The sequence below is a fragment of the Engraulis encrasicolus genome, chromosome 19 (assembly GCF_034702125.1).
Source record: "Engraulis encrasicolus isolate BLACKSEA-1 chromosome 19, IST_EnEncr_1.0, whole genome shotgun sequence".
NCBI lineage: Eukaryota > Metazoa > Chordata > Actinopteri > Clupeiformes > Engraulidae > Engraulis > Engraulis encrasicolus.
The window spans coordinates 47,459,457-47,477,269 of record NC_085875.1 but is presented as its reverse complement, the minus strand read 5'-3'; the positions used below and the strand labels follow the sequence as shown (position 1 = coordinate 47,477,269).

The 17,813-nt window shown below is 43.6% G+C and overlaps 1 protein-coding gene across 1 annotated transcript in view; it reads left to right on the top strand.

The window, feature by feature from the left end:
• ldah (lipid droplet associated hydrolase) overlaps nt 1-17,813 on the top strand; it is an 86,667-nt gene that overhangs the window by 12,212 nt on the left and 56,642 nt on the right. The window contains exon 3 of the mRNA XM_063223934.1: nt 14,295-14,429. Within this exon, the coding sequence (XP_063080004.1) occupies nt 14,295-14,429 (135 nt within the window). The remainder of the gene's footprint in view (nt 1-14,294; nt 14,430-17,813) is intronic.

Genomic DNA, 17,813 nt, shown 5'->3' with positions numbered 1-17,813 from the left:
AGTAACAATCCCATCCTGAAAACTAATATGCAATGTCAGTATCAGAAATTTTGGGAGAATTCTGATCCAATCTCTGATTTACAGTATGGTGATATCTGAACCCGATACCGATATCCCATCCCTACCTGGAGGCAAGGTTTTGAGTGTTCTCGGAGCTAACAACACATTTTGTGGATACAGGTCCTAAATGACCATGTTGAAAAAGAAATTAGCAAATGATGCAACACAGGACAGACCATTTTTAAAAACAGCTTTATTTATTTATTTATTTATTTATTTATTTTATCTACCTTTGGTGATAGTTATCTACTATTGTACAATATATAGTTTTTCTTCTCTTTTCCCTTTCTCTACTCTATAGCACATTGAATGACGGTTTTGTTTGATAATGTGCTATGTAGATAATATTGATTGATTGGTTGATTGATTGAGTACAATGCAATACAGTACAGACAGTGCAATGCAACATGCATCAATCATACAGGCCAACACACCACAACGTTTCCCTGAAACAATACTACATCTGGGCCAGTGACATGTTATTTTTTTACAAAAGAGGCAACGGTCTGAGGGATTTTTTGATTTGGCATTAAATGTAATGTTTGGCACGGAACAAATCCAGGAAACCCCAACAGACATCTATCACCTTCCACCCACAAATGCACTGAAGAAGTCGAGACCTCTTAGAACCTCTTAATAATATGATATGTTGGCCTCTCTATTGTTTAACTCATAAGCCGGTGATCTTGTGCCTTGGCACCACGCCATGTTTCTTTTGGTACTCTCCACATGTGCTCACTTTGACCCAATGGAGGTTCTCATCAGACGAGTGGGAGAAAGATCTCAAACTATTACCGTAGGTTATACTACTCAGTCCTCATGTTTTTGAATGTTATTGTGTGGTGTGGGATTATCTAAGGTAGATAAAAGTGGCGTTTGTTCTTAACAAAGGTATTGGAACTGAAGTGAAAAGTGAAAAAAAACTGTGCTGCTCATTGAAACTGTGTGGCCTATTGGCAAATTTGATCTCTACATGAATATATACAGTCCCAAGAAAAAGTTTGTACACCCTTTGAAATTTCTTACATTTCTGTCAAAATTTATCATAAAACATGGTCTGATCTTCCCGGAAATCTCAAGAAGGAACAATCAGAGTCTGCTTTAACTAATTCCACACAAACATTTACATGTTATCATATTTTTATTGGCCATAAGGCTATAACATTCACAGGACAGCAAGGCATAAGTAAGTACACCCTTGCATTAAATAGGTTTTAACCCTCAGTTAGTTGCAATATCCTCAACCAGACTTGTCCTGTAGTTGCAGATCAGATTTACAAAAATATCTGGATGTATCTTGTCTCCCTCTTCTTTAGAGAACTGCCTCTCGTCAGCAAGGTTTCTGGGATGTCTGGAGTGCATAGCTTTATTGACTTCATGCCATATAATCTCAATTATTTTTAGTCAGGGCTTTGACTGGACTATTCCAGAATGTGTATTTCATTGTTATGAAGGCATTCTAATTTAGATTTGCTTCTAAAGTATGGGTTGTTGTCACATTTCAGCTCCTATCCTCTTATGTGCTTCAACTGTGTGACAGACTTCCTCACGTTTTTTCTGTAAAATATCACAATAAACTTGAGTTCATTGCTCCACTGATAATAGCAAACTTTCAAAGGCCTGAGGCAGCAAGGTAGCCGCATATAATGATGCTCCCGCCACCATACTCAGAAGTGGAGATGTAACCAAGAATAACTAAAAATGGGGTTCATTCTGCCAATCTAAAATTAATGGGGTTTCTGTCCAAAAAAATATTGCTGCACCTTTGAGGTTTACGAAAAAGCATTTATATGCTTCATAAAATTACTGCAAAATATTCTGTAGACCAACGTTGAAACCAAAGTTGAATTTTTCAGGGGAACACATAGTATCATGTTTGGAGGAGAACTGGAGAACCACACCTTCACCAAAACATCATCTCCACCTTTGAGTATGGTGGCGGGAGAATCATTATATGCGGCTACCTTGGTGCCTCAGGCCCTTGTCAGTTTGCTATTATTAGTGGAACAATGAACTCAGAAGTTCATTGAGATATTTTACAGAAAAAATGTGAGGTAGTCTGTCACACAGTTGAGGCACACAAGAGGATGGGTGCTGAAATGGGACAACAACCCATATTTTAGAGGCAATTGACTTTTGAATTGCTTCATAACAATGAAATACACATTCTGGAATAGCCCAGTCAAAGCTCTGACAAAAAACATTTGAGATGATATGGCATGAAGTCAAGAAAGCTATTCACTCCAGATATCCCAGAAACCTTGCTGCAGAAGGGCAGTTTTCTAAAGAAGAGGGAGTCAAGATACATCCAGATTGTTTTGTTAATCTGATCTGCAACTACAGGAGACATCTGGTTGAGGTTATTGCGACAAACTTAGGGTTAAAACCTATTGAATGCAAGGGTGTACTTACTTATGCCTTTCTGTCCTGTGAATGTTTACATCTTATGGCCAATGAAAATAAGTAAACTTGTAAATGCTTGGGTTGAATTAGTTAAAGCAGACTCTGGTTGTTCCTTCTTGTGATTTCCAAGAAGATCAGATCATGCTTTATGACCAATTTTGACAGAAATGTAAGAAATTTCAAAGGGTGTACAAACTTTTTCTTGGGACTGTAGGCTACTAGATAATAAAGTGTGTGCGTGTGTGTGTGTATGTTTATATGTAAGGGAGTCCATGTCTATGATGGACAGTGTGTGTGTGTGTGTGTGTGTGTGCATGCGTGCGCGTGCATGTGTATGTGTATGTATGTGGAGGAGTCCATGTATGTTCGGAGCAGCAGGGTCTGCACCTGCGAGGCTACGTCAGTGCTGCGCTACTCCAGGCAGGCGTGGGGTCACTCGCGCCGGGCAGGGTATCTGCTTAACGTTCCCCTGGACAGGCCCCAAATTTATGGAGCTGGGGAAGAGCAGGGAGGAGAGAGAGATAGAGAGAGAGATATATATAGAGAGAGAGGAGCAAGGAGGAAGAGAGGGAAGACAGGAGAGCTTGAGAAAGTGAGACAGAGGAGAGAAAGAGTGAAAGGGGGAGAACTCAAGAGAGCGAAAAAGAGAGGGGGGAGGAGAAAGGAAGAATAAAAGGTGTGGAGAAATTGAGAAAGCACAAGAGAGAGGAGAACTCAAGAAAGTGAGGGAAAGATGAGTGAAGAGAGAGAGAAGAATGAAAGCAGAGAGGACTCAGAGAACGGTAGAGGATAGAGAGAGAGAGATAGAGAGTAAGGGAGAAGGACTCTTCAGTGGGACATGCCAAAGGCTGGATCAAGGCTCTCTTGCACCGTTTACGATTCCTCTCCCACTTGCTTGCCCCCTCTGAGTCACTGCAGCCTGAGCCTGTCGAGATAAGAGAGAGAAGCAGAATGTGTGCATGTGTGTGTGAGAAGGAGAGAGAGAGAGAGAGAGGGAGAGAGAGAGAGAGAGAGAGAGAGAGAGAGAGAGAGAGAGAGAGAGAGAGAGGAGAGAGAGAGAGAGAGAGAGAGAAGAGAGAGAGACAGAGAGAGAGAGAGAGAGAGAGAGAGAGAGAGAGAGAGAGAGAGAGAGATGCGCCCAATAACTGCAAACTGTGCGTGCGTGCGTGTGTTTGTGTTTTTCCAGGCTGGTATTATGGCATTTTTTTATTTTTTATATGGTATGGTTATTTATTATTTTCTTTTTTTCTCTAAATGCCCCTTGATTTGGCCTGTTGTTGATTGTGTGCTCTTTGGTGCAGTGAATGGCAAAGTACACTGAACTTTGTCATGAAAATCTCACTTGCCATTCCATTGTCTTGAAGGTCATAAATTAACATTTTACTACGTAACCAGGAATTTACTAGCAACTAGAGCAGAGAGCAAAGGATAAGCAGTCGATTGGCAGGGCATCACATCCAATTAATACAAGTCGTGGTCACGGAGTGGCGCTAATGACTTCCATTTGCTCTGTCATTGCTGCAAGTCATTTTGTTATTGCGGCACAACCATCAGCACTGCACACATGCACGCACGCACACACGCACGCACGCACGCACACACACACACACACACACACACACACACACACACACACACACACACACACACACACACACACACACACACACACACACACACACACACACACACGGAACTCTGTGGAGTCTGTGTAAAACTCTGTACATGGAGTGCGTATACATGCAGTTCAGTATCCCGAATATGATCGGGATATTAAGTATCCCGAATTTCCGTTTGCGCATATAAACACTTCAGTATCCCGAATAAGCCCTTATTCGGGATACTGAGAAATCGGGATATGCTAGGTGGAGTTTTCCGAAAGAAGCCGGGATACTGACGCATGTATACACCTTATCCCGAATACAGGGGCTTCCCATGGAACGCTGTTGCTGGTATCCAGGCTACACGCATTTGAAGAGAATTCTATAACGGCCAAGAATGTAGGCTGGGATATAACGTTCTGTGCGCATATAAACACCTTATCCCGAATATGATCATAACCGGGATATGCCTCATATTCGGGATACTGAACTGCATGTAAACGCACTCATGGTCAGTGTGATTCCAACTCTGCAGCAAGATGATAACCCACGCATCCTGCTTCAGGTGCCACCAGTGTTTGGTATTTATTCGCATTCTAGTGTTAATTACAAAATATTGACAAGACTTGACTTAGGGCAAAGACTATTTTTGAGTGAGACCAAATGTTAAGTGAGTTTGAAATTGAGTTAATTTCCTCGCTTTTCATTGAGTCTGAAATGTAATTAATTTCATCTCTTGTAATAATTGAATTTACTAATATACTAATAATTTAATATCTACTTTTTTCCCTGTACAGTACAGTACTAGGCTGTGTTGCAGCTCTAAGAAAGTAGTATTTAGGCCTAAGTGATACAGTTGTGCCACTTTGGCAATATCTGATATAGGTCTTTCATCATCACTAAAAGTTTATACTACATGCACCACTTTACCTCACACGTGCACTTTGCACTAACATTTCATTTTTTACATGTGCAAGACAAAATATTGTACGTAGACCTATAAAATCATTGCACTGTATATATAAGCCTAACCTGATGTGATACTGTATATTACCAAGGAGGCACCTCATTTAAGTACCTACTACTTAAATATTTTTTGGGAAACGCAGCCCAGTACAGTAGGAGATGCTGCCCCGCCTTATTGTATCCCTGTGGAGCTCTGTGAAGTGTGAGCTGCCGTCTTTATTGTGGTGTGTGGTGACAAAAAAAACGTCCATTTCCAATCTTGGCACCCCAACACAGTCCTCTTCTTTTTCTGTTGTCTTTCTGCTCCTGCCCGTCTCTTCCCTTTCTTCTCTTCCCACTTGCTCTGTCTCTTTATCACTTTCTTTTGCACACTCATTCCATCTTCACCTTCACTCTCTCTGTCGCTCTCTCTTGTGTCTGTCTCTCTCTCACTCTGTCTCTCGCTTTTCCCCTTCCCTCTGTGGTCTGTTCATTTTCTATTTCTCTCTTTGCCCTTTCACTTCATCCCCCTGTTCTCTCTCGGCATGGCGCACATATCTGGGGCCATCTGGGAGACATTTGGGGGAAAAGCTCGGCATGAATGAAAACATACAAATGCATTTAATCTATTTAAGGGGCTGCAGAGGGCTGCTGTTGGCCTTGCTGCTGGCCCCAGCTCTCTCTCCTCTCCTCTCTCTTTTCTCCTCTCTTTTCTCTCCTCTCTTCTCTCTTCTCTGTCTTCTCTCCTCTCCTCTCCTCTCCTCTCCTCTCCTCGCCTCTCCTCTCCCATCCGCTCCTATCCTCTCCTCTCTTTTCCCCCCTCTCCTTTCCTCCTCCTATCCTCTCTACTCATCCCATCTCCTCTCCTCTCCTTTCTCCTCTCTCCTTTCTTCCTCTCCTCTTCTCTCCTCTCTCCTTTCTTCCTCTTTCCTGTCATCTCCTCTCATCTCCTCTCTTTTCTCCTCTCTCTTTTCTTCCTCTCTTCGCTCTCATCTCTCTTCTTCCGATCTTCCCATGTCCTCTGCATTCTTTCTTCTCTCTTCCTCTCTGACACCCCCCCTGCTCTCCTGTCCTCTCCTCATCTCCTCTTCTCTCTCTTCTCCTCTCTCCCCTCCTGCCCTCCCCTCTCCTCTCTTTCCCTCTCCTCCACTCTCCTCTCCTCTCTTCCTCCCTATTGTCCACCCCTCTTGCTTCTCTTCTCTTCTCTTCCCATCTCTGCTCTCCTCTTTTCATCTCATCTGGTCTCTCCTTTCCTTTCCTCTCCTCTCTCATCTCCTCAGTGGTTCTCTCCACTATCGTCCTCTCCTCTTCTCTCTCATTTCCACTCTCATTGCTCTTTTCTTGTTCCGACCAATTGTCTTCCTTCAAATTTCAATCTTTTGTACCCTTTACACTTTGACATTTATTGTCAGGTGCACCCTTCTCCCATTTCCAGTCCCCCAATTGCAGTCTTACTTTTTTGTCATACATATTTTCCTACAATCATTACATTACACTACATGACATCACACTTAGCTGACACTGTTACCCAAAGCGACTCAGTTATTTACAGGGCATTGGTTACTGTTCCCTGTACTTAGGTGCCTTAATCAAGGGCACGTCAGCCATGGCCATTCAGACAAATATCTTGTATTTTCGTATACCTTTTCCCTTTAATCTCTTTAATGGTCTTTTCTATCCATTCTCCATCCTTTCCTCTTTTCCTGTCCACTGCTCTTCTTGCTCTGCTATCCTCAACTATTCTTTCCTGATTCCTGTCTTCCCCGCAGCCCTTCTCACCTTATGGCCTCCCTCTCCCTACCTTTCGCTTCCACTTCTCTCATGGCCTCATTTAGCTCATCTGTCCATGTCTTTCACTTATTTTCTCCCCATCCCTTCTCTTTTTTTAATGGCTCTCCTTTTCTCTGTCCACCCTATCGAGAGATATTCCACAACTGTGTCTGGAAGCACTAGGGGAAGGCAGAGAGGGTGGGAGCTGCAGTGTGCTTCTGTTTTTTTCCCTTCTTTTTTCAGCTTATTACTGAGTACTCAGGGCCACCATATACTGTTTAGATGCTTCTGTTTGTCGCCGGCTTTCGAGAGGGATCTCGAAAGCAAAGATAGGAAGGAAAAAGAAAGCAAACAAGCAAGCAAGAAAGAAAGACAGAAAGAAAGAATTAAATGAAAGAAGAAAAAAAAGCTGAGGGATCCTGATGGAGCTCCAACCACATTGAGAGGGACGTTTGAGGTTGCAGCATGCACATTTGATTAGGGCCAAGACAGAAGAGGAAGCGACTGAGGGAAAGGAAAGCAAGGGAGAAAAGAGAGTGGGAGAGAGAGAAAGTGGGAGGGTGAGAGAGAATCAGCCCTTAAGAGGAGGGTGGTGAGCTGGCGAGTGCTGCTTTCAAGTGGCTGAACCTCACAGTGCATGGTTCACATTAGCCTTCTCCCTTGTTGTGTCCTCATTATAGGAGGATAAACCAAACATATACACTCATTCTGTTCCTCTGGTTGCTCTTTTTTCTTCCTATGTGCCTGCTGTCTTATTTTGTATTCTTTATTACTGTATGCATGTACTGCATGTACTCTATCTGGGTCATTTCACGTGAAATCAGACACTTTGGGACCCGACCGACACGGATTTCAATCAGACTTGCTGTGCCTGTTTAGTAGCAAGGTAGCACCCCAGAACTGCATTTGTGTGAATCTGAAACCAATATTAAGGGAGAAACAGACTAGCGAGGGTTTACATATGAGGGTAGGACACTTTGCATTCAGCCTTGATTATATCAGTCAGTGTAAGTCACAAAAGGGTGTTTGAGGTATTGTTTGAAAGCTCTTTTCTGGCACATTACACATCTACACATTACACAAACAGCATGGAACACAACAACCCTCAGAATATGAATTATCATAAATTGAAAAATTAAAAATTGAATATCAAAAAAATATATATTTTAAAATGGCCAGTTCCTTGTCTAAACATAGCCTGCAATGTCATGAACAACACCTGAAATGCTGGTGTTTGGTTCTTTATTCATTTCAGAGACAATGGGACTCAAAAATATGGCATCATACAAATCACCTAGTAATAATATGGTGATACCATAGTAATATCACATGACAGCATGTCTATCGGAATATGTGAAGGATGGAGATGGTCCATGAGGATGCAGGAAGTTCAGTTTCACCTCTCCAGTGCTCGGCATACATTCCTCAACACATGCTAGCCACTAGTTGCCATCATATACAGCTACAACATACCCTTTGATGCTTGAACATTTAAAAACTCCTTTACTGAGCTTATTCTTTCAACCCTGCCTTCTCTGAATGCTTAAAATGGTCTAGCTTCCACTGTGTCCATTGACAATGGGCAGAAGCCGTGTAGTTTTTGAGTACCTGGAATAGGGACCGACGAGGGTGCAGGGCCCACCGGGAAAATGCCCGTTATGCCAGATGGCCAGTCCAGCCCTGTCCCTGACACTACTCTATTACTACTTCATTACAACTCATTTCAACCTTTATGTCCCATTATCTCTGCAATGAATAAAGAACCAAACTCCCCATTTTCAGGTGTTGTTTATGATCTCACAGGCTATGTTTAGACAAGAAACCAGCCATTTTAAAATATAAGTTTTTTTTTATATTCAATTTTTAATTTTTCAATGTATCATAATTCATATTCTGAAGGTTGTTGTATTCCATGCTGTTTGAGTAATTTGTAGAGCCAGAAAAGAGCTTTCAAACAATACCTCAGACATCCTTTTGTGACTTACACTGACTGATATAATCTATCTATCTATCTATCTATCTATCTATCTATCTATCTATCTATCTATCTATCTATCTATCTATCTATCTATCTATCTATCTATCTATCTATCTATCTATCTATCTATCTATCTATCTATCTATCTATCTATCTATCTATCTATCCCTACAGATCAATTGATACTCATTTACCATAATAAAACCGTTCTGGCAGTAGTTAGGAGACTGCAGTTAGTTCACGCAGCTTCCATGTCCACTGTTGATCTCCAGTGCTATGACCCAGCTACCCTGCCTACTACCCCAACCCTGCACAACCCCACACACGCTCCTTTCCGCCTGCTAAAGCAGCCATGTCCATGCTTCATATCCATAATTAAGTCGGACACCCAGTAAACATGGTATAACGTTCCCAATCTTTTCAAAGACTTTTAAGTCCCGATGCAAAGTAAATTCCCTCCTCTGTGAACTATTTGGCAAGTGAGTTCTGTGGCTTCCATTGGCTGTTCATGTATGCCAGGTTGTTAGCAGGCGTCAGACTCCATGGATTTCATGAATGAGCCCAAGACATGAACCCAGTGCTTTAGAATTCAGAATCGAGGGGCAATTTAAGCACATTAGTATGCTAAGAAAAATATTTGACATGTAACCATAATTCTCAGATTAAAAACTTTTGAACTTTCGGTCAGAGCGCTTGATTTCATCCGTGGGTTAGGCCTGTTGTTCTGCACATACCTCTGCCCGTCTTGGAAACATTTGCAACAGAAAATCGATCCCCCTTTGACTCAGTCTTAGCGGCACAGACAGAACTTAACCCGTTCATTTTTCTTTCAGCGTGTGCTTTCCACTTAAAGCGACTGGCTGCCCACTCATCACTTTTGTGGAGCCATCTGTGCACTAAAACCTATAAGCGGGAAGATTACAAAAAGAATGTTTGAAGGCTTTTTATAAATGCTGCTCTTTTCCCCCTTCAGTTTCGTTATTATTCCTATCGCCGACTTGTCCTCTAACATAAGTATCGACTGTGGCCGTGATTGGCAGCGTGTTGTTTTAACTGCTCTGGTTAATGACATTGAGCAGAAGAGAGAGCCCATAAGCTCTGTGGTCTGGAGGCTGCACCTGCAGCCTTGCTCCTCTCGTCACCTACATACGTGCCAGATAGTTTTGCGTGCAGAGTTTAATTTAAGGGTGGGGGATGGGGTATACAGTAGGTGGGTTGTGTTGTGTTGTGCTCCAGAGAGAGAGACCGATAGAGACAGAGAGAGACAGAGAGAAAGAGAAAGACCGAGATGGAGGCATGGAAAGAGAAAGAGAGGTACCAGATACATTATTTTGGGTGCAGAGATTGGATGGGCCTGAAGAGTGAAGGAAGGGGGTGGGGTAAAGGCCACCAGTGCTCACATCCAGCATCATAATAAGCACACTAACTCACTCATGGCATTGAAGCTTGCATATACGTGAATGGGCAGCAGGTCTCTGACTAAGGGCTTCCGCACATAGGCTCCGACAAAGTGCTGCGCACGGCTCCGCAAAAGTTCGATTTCATTATTTTCAATAGAACCCTGCACACTGGTGCCGATGTCCGCGGACATTCGCCGATGTCGGATAGCAATTAGAGACAAGTTCTATTTTGTCGGCGCCGCCCATTGACTATCAATGCAATGTTCGTGTGAAATTGGGTTTGGGGGTCCGAATTCTGTCGGAAGCAAAAGTGCGCCGCAGTGCTGTCGGAGCCAATGTGCGGCCGGCCTAAGGGTCATGAGCCGTACCTTTATTTCATCAGCCACTTTATCAGCAACTCTTCTTGCCACTCTCCTATCTCTCCTCTCTGTCTTATCTTGTATCTAGTGTCTCCAATGTGATACAGACACAATGGACACAAGCTGTACATGACTAGGTGGTGGTAGTGATGGTGGTGATGTTGGTGGAGGTAGGGGGGCTGCACATCGTGCACACACACCACACGGACACACAAACATATACACAGATGTGTGGAGCGAGGAGCGAGCTTGCGGGTCTCTGCTCTCCAGTATTGATACTGTGTCAGTGCAAGTGGGCTTGGACCACACAGAGTGGCCATTGTTACAAGCCAGCTGTGGGGCTGCGCTGTCGTTTGTCAGCTAATCTTTCTGCCCTCCTTCTCTGTCACTTTTCTCTCATCACTTCTCTGTCTCTCTCCCATCTCTGGCTCTGTCTCTTTTTTTTTCTTCCAGGCCAAAGATGTCTGGGGGTCTTTCATGTCGCTCCCACCATTCCCATTTCATCTCACATTCCTCTCCTGCATGTGTGGTGCTGTGCAGGGCCAGATTTAGATAGCCTGTGGCCCCAAGGCTTCGGGTTCTTGTAGGCCCCTGCAGAAGGGAACATTTTGTGACGAAATTGCATAGACCGCATCATAATTTTGATATCATGGATAACATGTCTTCCAACTGTGGAAAGGAGTATTACCAAGACAACTCTATTTGACGTGGCAGATGGATTCTTCAATACCACATCATTTCATAATAATGCATTTTCTGTTTTTTTCCCTCACCAATTTTTTTTTTTTAATTTTTTTTTTTTTAAACCAATTGGGGGCCCCTAGCAGGTGGGGGTGCCTAGGCTGCAGCCATATCTAGCCTGTGCGTTAATCCGGTCCTGGTGCTGTGTCTGTCTGCCTCGTTCCTCTCTTCATTGCTGCTCTTCCAGTTGCGGTGTTGTATTGTTGCTGGGGCCCACCCCACAATTGTCTATGTCCATACTAAAATCCAAACTTCTTTGTCTATTTTGTGGTATTGTCTGTATGCCTATTCTCTCTCCTCATCTCTGTTCTTGTATGTCCTTGTATGGTCTCGTATGTCCATGTTTTAGCTTTAAAATCTCTCTTAATTTTTCTACTGGTTCTCCATCCAATTATTTCTTCAATCCTCCCACTATTATATCCGTTATGTCCATACCATGCTCTTGACTCTTCTCTATATCCTCCTATAATTATTTTCACTTTCATTTCATTTTTTTCGTTTTTCTCTATTTCCCTCTCCAAATGGTGTTCACTCTGTGTGCTGTCTATCTCTTCGTCATATGAAAATTTCTCTGTGTCACTTCCGTTCGCTCTCTTTCATCCTTCCTTATTAGTCTGTCTGTCTGTCTGTCTGTCTGTCTGTCTGTCCTCCTTTGTCTGTCTATGTGCGTCTGATTGAGGTGCTTCCCTGTCTTTGTCTCGTACTTCATGACTGGCTAAGCTTTTGAAGCTGAGAGGGGAGAAGTGGGTCCGTCAGCCGTCAGTGACCGTCTGATCCGCAGCACAATAGCATAAGATCAGATGAGGGCGCCACTGGGCTTTTGTGGCCCGCATGACATGGAGAGAGAGAGAGAGAGAGAGAGAGAGAGAGAGAGAGAGAGAGAGAGAGAGAGAGAGAGTGAGAGAGAGAGAGAGAAAACCATGTGATACTATGAAGGAGAGAGAGAGAAATGAGGAGAGGCTTATGAAACGCTTATGACTGAATAGGAGACAGCTACAGGTTTGACAGACTGAAACAAAAACCACTCACTGCCCGACAGATTTACCTGCTTGGTAGCATGGTAACAGTTTAAAACAGAGGAGAAGTCAAACACACAGTTTCCAGCTGTCACCACATTGGGGTTTTAACGTCAGGCCCACTGTCTCAGCTGTGAGGTGGCAGCCAGTGTTGCCAGATTGGGCGGTTTCCCACCCAGTTGGGCTGCTTAGGATTGCCGTGTGCAGGGAAAAAATGCATTTTGGAGAAAAAAACCACCCAATTTTTACCATAGAAATCAATAGAATTGGGCGGGATTTAGTGCTTCCAGGCGGGTTTTGAGAATGTTTTGGGCTGGAAATCATCAGCCTCATCTGGCAACCCTGGTGGCAGCCCCTTCAGAAGACCCTCCTCACCTCTGGCCTCTTCCAGCGCTGTCTTGTGGGTTACCATGGCCACTCGCGATCCCACACACATACTTCAGCACTGAACAGCCAATTATGTAATCGCCCATCACACAGCACACACCACTGTACTGGAGCTGTTGACAGACACCGCTACATCAAAAGCTATTTCTGTCTTGCAGCCTGCTTTAAAAAAACTGAAAAAGGGGGGTATGAGGCCCCAGTAGTTTTTAATTTTCCCACACCAAGGGCTCCGATTTAATAGAGGCGCGCTCCAGGTCCTGGCACACACCCAAATGTGCCTTATGTGAATCAATTTTCATTATTAAAATCCTTTTATAATTTCACAGCACCCTGCGCAATCAGTGTTGAGAGATTGTGTTAGAGGAGTAAGCTTACCTTGAAGCGTCATGTATGCTACATTGCTGTATGTGTGAGTCTGATGATGTACGGTATGTAGGTATAATGCAGAAGTATGCTATTACGGTACTTACCATAGAGTCGAAGAAGATGCAGAAGTGCTTTTTACTCTTGTACATAAACTAAAATAAAATAGTTTGGAGAATAAAATCAATTTTCTTATACCTAGGTGCTGATTTATGAAAACTTACATTGATTGACGTACACCCCTCTTTGAAAAATGTGCATTGTCATATCACGTACGGTATGCGCAGTGTCATATCATCATGTTGACAGGATTTCAATATATTTTAATGTTGGTTAATGTGTAATTTACATGTGTTATTTACAGATTTATGATTTTCCTTTTTCATATGCTTTTTGTGAAAATAAGTAGAAATGTGGTAAATGAAAAGCATGTATTTCTTTGTCTGTGTCAATAATGACATGCAGCACTGAAATGTGGACATGATAATAGAATGAACATCTTAAGCATGGGTAAAATAACTTGGTGAAATAACTCGAAAACTCTAAAGCCATTAAACAAATCTACCTGACAGAGAAAGCAAGCTAAATAGATTTGTTTGTTGTTAAATGACTTAAAAAATATAAATATTTTCTGTTCCTCTCGCATCCAGTCAGGCTTCAGGGCCGTTCCAGCATCTTTTGGAGTGTAAAGACTAAAAGCCACCATAATGTTTTTGTTCTGCTTTGTAGAGCAACTAAACGAGTGGAACTGCTGGACCTAAGGGCCCTTCTTGCTTCATATACCTAAATCGTTCCTGAAAAGTAATCTGGCGCAAGTTCCAGCCTTACAGTATAAGCTAATTGAAAGAAAAGGAAGAAATCCGTGAACAGACTAAACAGGCAACCAGCGCATGGACTATAAAATCGTTTTAGTGTATCATGCTCTCCTCTTGGTCTGTTGTGGTGTCTGTGTGCTGTAGTGTTTTAAATTAGTTTCAGCAGATTGATCGCAATCTTCGTCGATAGGAGCAGACTAGGAAGGAAGAGAATTGATGTTGGTAGTTTTTGTGGTTTCTCATCAGGTTTCTAAGACGTCCACAGTGTTTTGATCAGAGCTGGGAGCATTAACGTAGAGCAGAACACCGCCTCCATCTTTCAAATGAGTGGCTGCAGTGACTGCAGTCTTTGTGTATACTAGAGAGGATGCAAAACTTCAGCACGATTGAAACCAGTTGATATTTCGCAACATTTGATTTACGTATCACAAGTGTTTATCTGCCTTGTTTTTACAGGTAACCCAGGTGTGGTGGGTTTCTACAAGACCTTCATGCAGACCCTCTACCAGTCCTTTGGTCGACGGTACCCAGTATGGGCGGTGAGCCATGCCGGACACTGCAACCCGCCAGACGCCATGGACATGGTGGAAGGTGAGCGAGGGGACAGTGCTGGTCAGGGGGCTGGGGTCATTCAGTCCAGTTAATTGTTTTGTACTTGGTTATTTCAGCTTGGCTTACCAAATGTTTCAAATTATTTTCCAAATTATAGCTTTATATCATGGCCATTTAAAGCACCCAGACTTTGGTAATAGTATCAGAACAACCCATAAATAGCAGGATAAAAGGAAACAGGCCTGATTTCATGTTCATCAAATACCTTTCACATTACTGTTCAGCTACAAATTGTTGAGTGAGATTTTATCATACCATCTCATGGGCTTCTCGTGTGTGCGTGTGCGTGTGCGTGTGCGTGTGCGTGTGCGTGTGCGTGTGCGTGTGCGTGTGCGCGTGCGCGTGTGTGTGTGTGCGTGTGCGTGTGCGTGTGCGTGAATGTGAGACAAGTATCATGAGAAGTTTGGGTGGGCTCAGGGTAATCATTAGTGGAATTTAATAAAAGAAAAAAAGTTTTCTGCAGTTGTTCACACAACGTTCACTCGTGAATGAGAGAACTACGTCATCTCACAACATTTCCAACTCCCATGTGCCCATACGCCCATGCACCCGTACCTTAACTTATCAGGGACATACACAGAGCAGAATAGTTTGATTTCCACTTGCTATGCCATGATAAATTATTATCAGCGACAACATAGGAGTCACTGCATTTCTACCGTGTTTTCTTGACTGCATCATGACACATACTGACACATACTGTAACACCTTGAGAGTCTCATGGACGTCACATGGTATGAGCATAGAAGGGTAAAAACAAATGATTCCTAGTACATTACTTCAGGAATCTTGTATCAGGGCTTGACGCTCACCGGCCACTGTGGCTAATGGTATTCCAGAGTCACTAGCCATTTAGCCTTTCTGTTAGCAAGAGTTTTTTCTTTTTTTCTTTGGAATAGTTTCCCATTTAAATACAAACAATTGATGCAGCTACTGTGATTTGTCACACCAAAGAATACGTTACCTGCAAAAGTGGCTGGTGAGACTGAAATTGTTACCTGCCACAGCCAAGTTTCACCAGCATTTGCCTGGTTGATAAGTGCCAATGTCAAGCCCTGTGTTGTATTATCACTTCCCAGCCCTGCTAAGGTCAAAGGGGTAAGGGAATCTTACAAAATGGACCTTGAAGATGTCTTCCCTGACGTGCACTCTGGACTTAAGACCAAACTTCCTTGATATACAATCGTGACACCCACATTGTTTTAGGCAGCTATGAAGAGCAGAGCAGGAAGGTGGGCTTTTTTAGGTCTTCAGCAGTGCTGAAATATGTGTGTTGATTGGTTGGTTTCTGGGCACATCAGGTCAAGTGTTCATAGTTCATATAACAGCCCCGCCTTCATCCGGTTTGGTTCTCTCCAGTCCGTGTATGGCGGTGCCGACTGAATGCCCGGCTGCTCTCCTCGAATTCAGGTTGCCATGTAGTAGATGAGGACGCTGCAGACAGAGGAGAGCTGTGCTATGGAATGCAATCCGCCAGGTTTATCCAAGGCAGTGTCCTCCTCCCCTGCTCCATTCTCCACAACACAGTATATGAATGTCTTATATATTCATCTATAAAGTGGCACGGACATTTTTATAGTGCTCCGTACGTGGGAAAGACATTACCAAGAGCTCACCTGTAGTAGGCCAAACCACATGCAGATGTCTGGAGATGTCCAAAAAAACCAAAACCTCCATGTCGTCCACTGGGGAGCGCTCTTGATGGAACGGGTATAGTCCAGGTGGAATCCGTCCATGCCCTGGCATCTCCCGCGCACGCCGAGTACCAGGGACGTGGCGCCGCGGGCAGCTCTCTGGCGGCTGGTGGTGTATGTAGGTGTGGGCCAGATTCTCCTTAGCACCGTCTGGCACCTGGCAAAGGGCTTAATGACACTATTGACGGACATGCCCTCAAAGAGGACTCCCCCCACCCCATCCGCCTTGGAGCTCAGCCAGGGAATTCTCATCATTGTTTCTATGAAGTATTCTTTTTTCCCCATGTTTCATTTTGCCTGATTGCTTTTGAAAAGTTTGATAACAGTTGACCGTTATTAGGTTTGTCCTTTTTTAAACTACAGCAATGCGTACAGTACAGTCTCACCAGTGATATACGGCTTCATATGTTCCTTGAGGTTTTTTTTGGTACTCCTGCGAGGAGTTGCTCTCTCACTCCAGATGATAATAACATTGTAACAGATTTCGAAGGCATCGAAACAGTTCCTCTTTTTATTGTGAACACATGGCACAGCCTTCGCCGAAAAGCAAGCCGGTCATAAATAATTCATGGCCATGCTGACAATGTCTGGAGATCGTCAGAACGCTGAGAGGAGTGGCAACGACATGCACGCCGCCGTTCAGATCGTGTCTCCACCCCCCCGCCCCAAAATCACCGCGTGGATGATTAGAAGTCAAGCTCAACACTTGGGTTGCCGATGTGCCAAGGGATGACAAGGAGCGGCAGCCCGTGCCAAGGCTCAGCCTTGGCAGATGAAAAGCCTGTACTGTAATTAAAAGGTCTGCCGTTTTTTCCCCCTCCCCGGTGTCTGTATCGGAATGACACTCTTGATTATTGTCACCTCGGCAAAGCCTGCGAGTGTGTGGTGGATAGCGAGTATAAGGGGACCCTTCCCTCATCATGTCTCCCCATTTGGCTAACAGATGCCCCCGTGCTCGGAGGGGAAAAAAAATCATCGCTTACGTTATCAACCACAATAGGCAGTTGTGTTGGGGGGGGTTAAAAAAATGTGGTTATACTGTAGAGATCTATGTGAAAAGAGAAGGGATGGTATTAATATTGTTTTTATTAGAGCTCGTTTTTATATTGATGAGTGTGGGAAATGTATGTGCATTGCAGCCTCGCTGCTACTTCTGTTGTTGTTTTGCGCAAGCACTTTCTCTGGCAGGGGACGGACAGAACAGTGATTTATGGTGCTGTTGGAATTGGCGCCTGCAATGACAGAGCAGAGGTTGTCCCAATTGTTTGTGTGTGTGTGTGTGTGTGTGTGTGTGTGTGTGTGTGTGTGTGTGTGTGTGTGTGTGTGTGTGTGTGTGTGTGTGTGTGTGTGTGTGTGTGTGTGTGTGTGTGTGTGTGTGTGTGTGTGTGTGTGTGAGAGAGTGCGTGCGTGCGTGCGTGCGTGCGTGCATGCGTGTGCGTGAGTGCATGTCTGTGTATGTGTGTATCTGTATTACTGTCTTGTCTGTGTGTATGGACACATGTGAGTGTCTGAATACATGCTACAGTTAAACAATACCAATATGGACCAATGAAAATTAGTACGGCCTGTGGAAATGTGTCAGGAAAAAAATTGAGGTGATCAGCGCAGTGGGGATTTTAGAGTAAGCTGACAATTCTAATCCATCATGCAAATGCCCAAAAACATCACT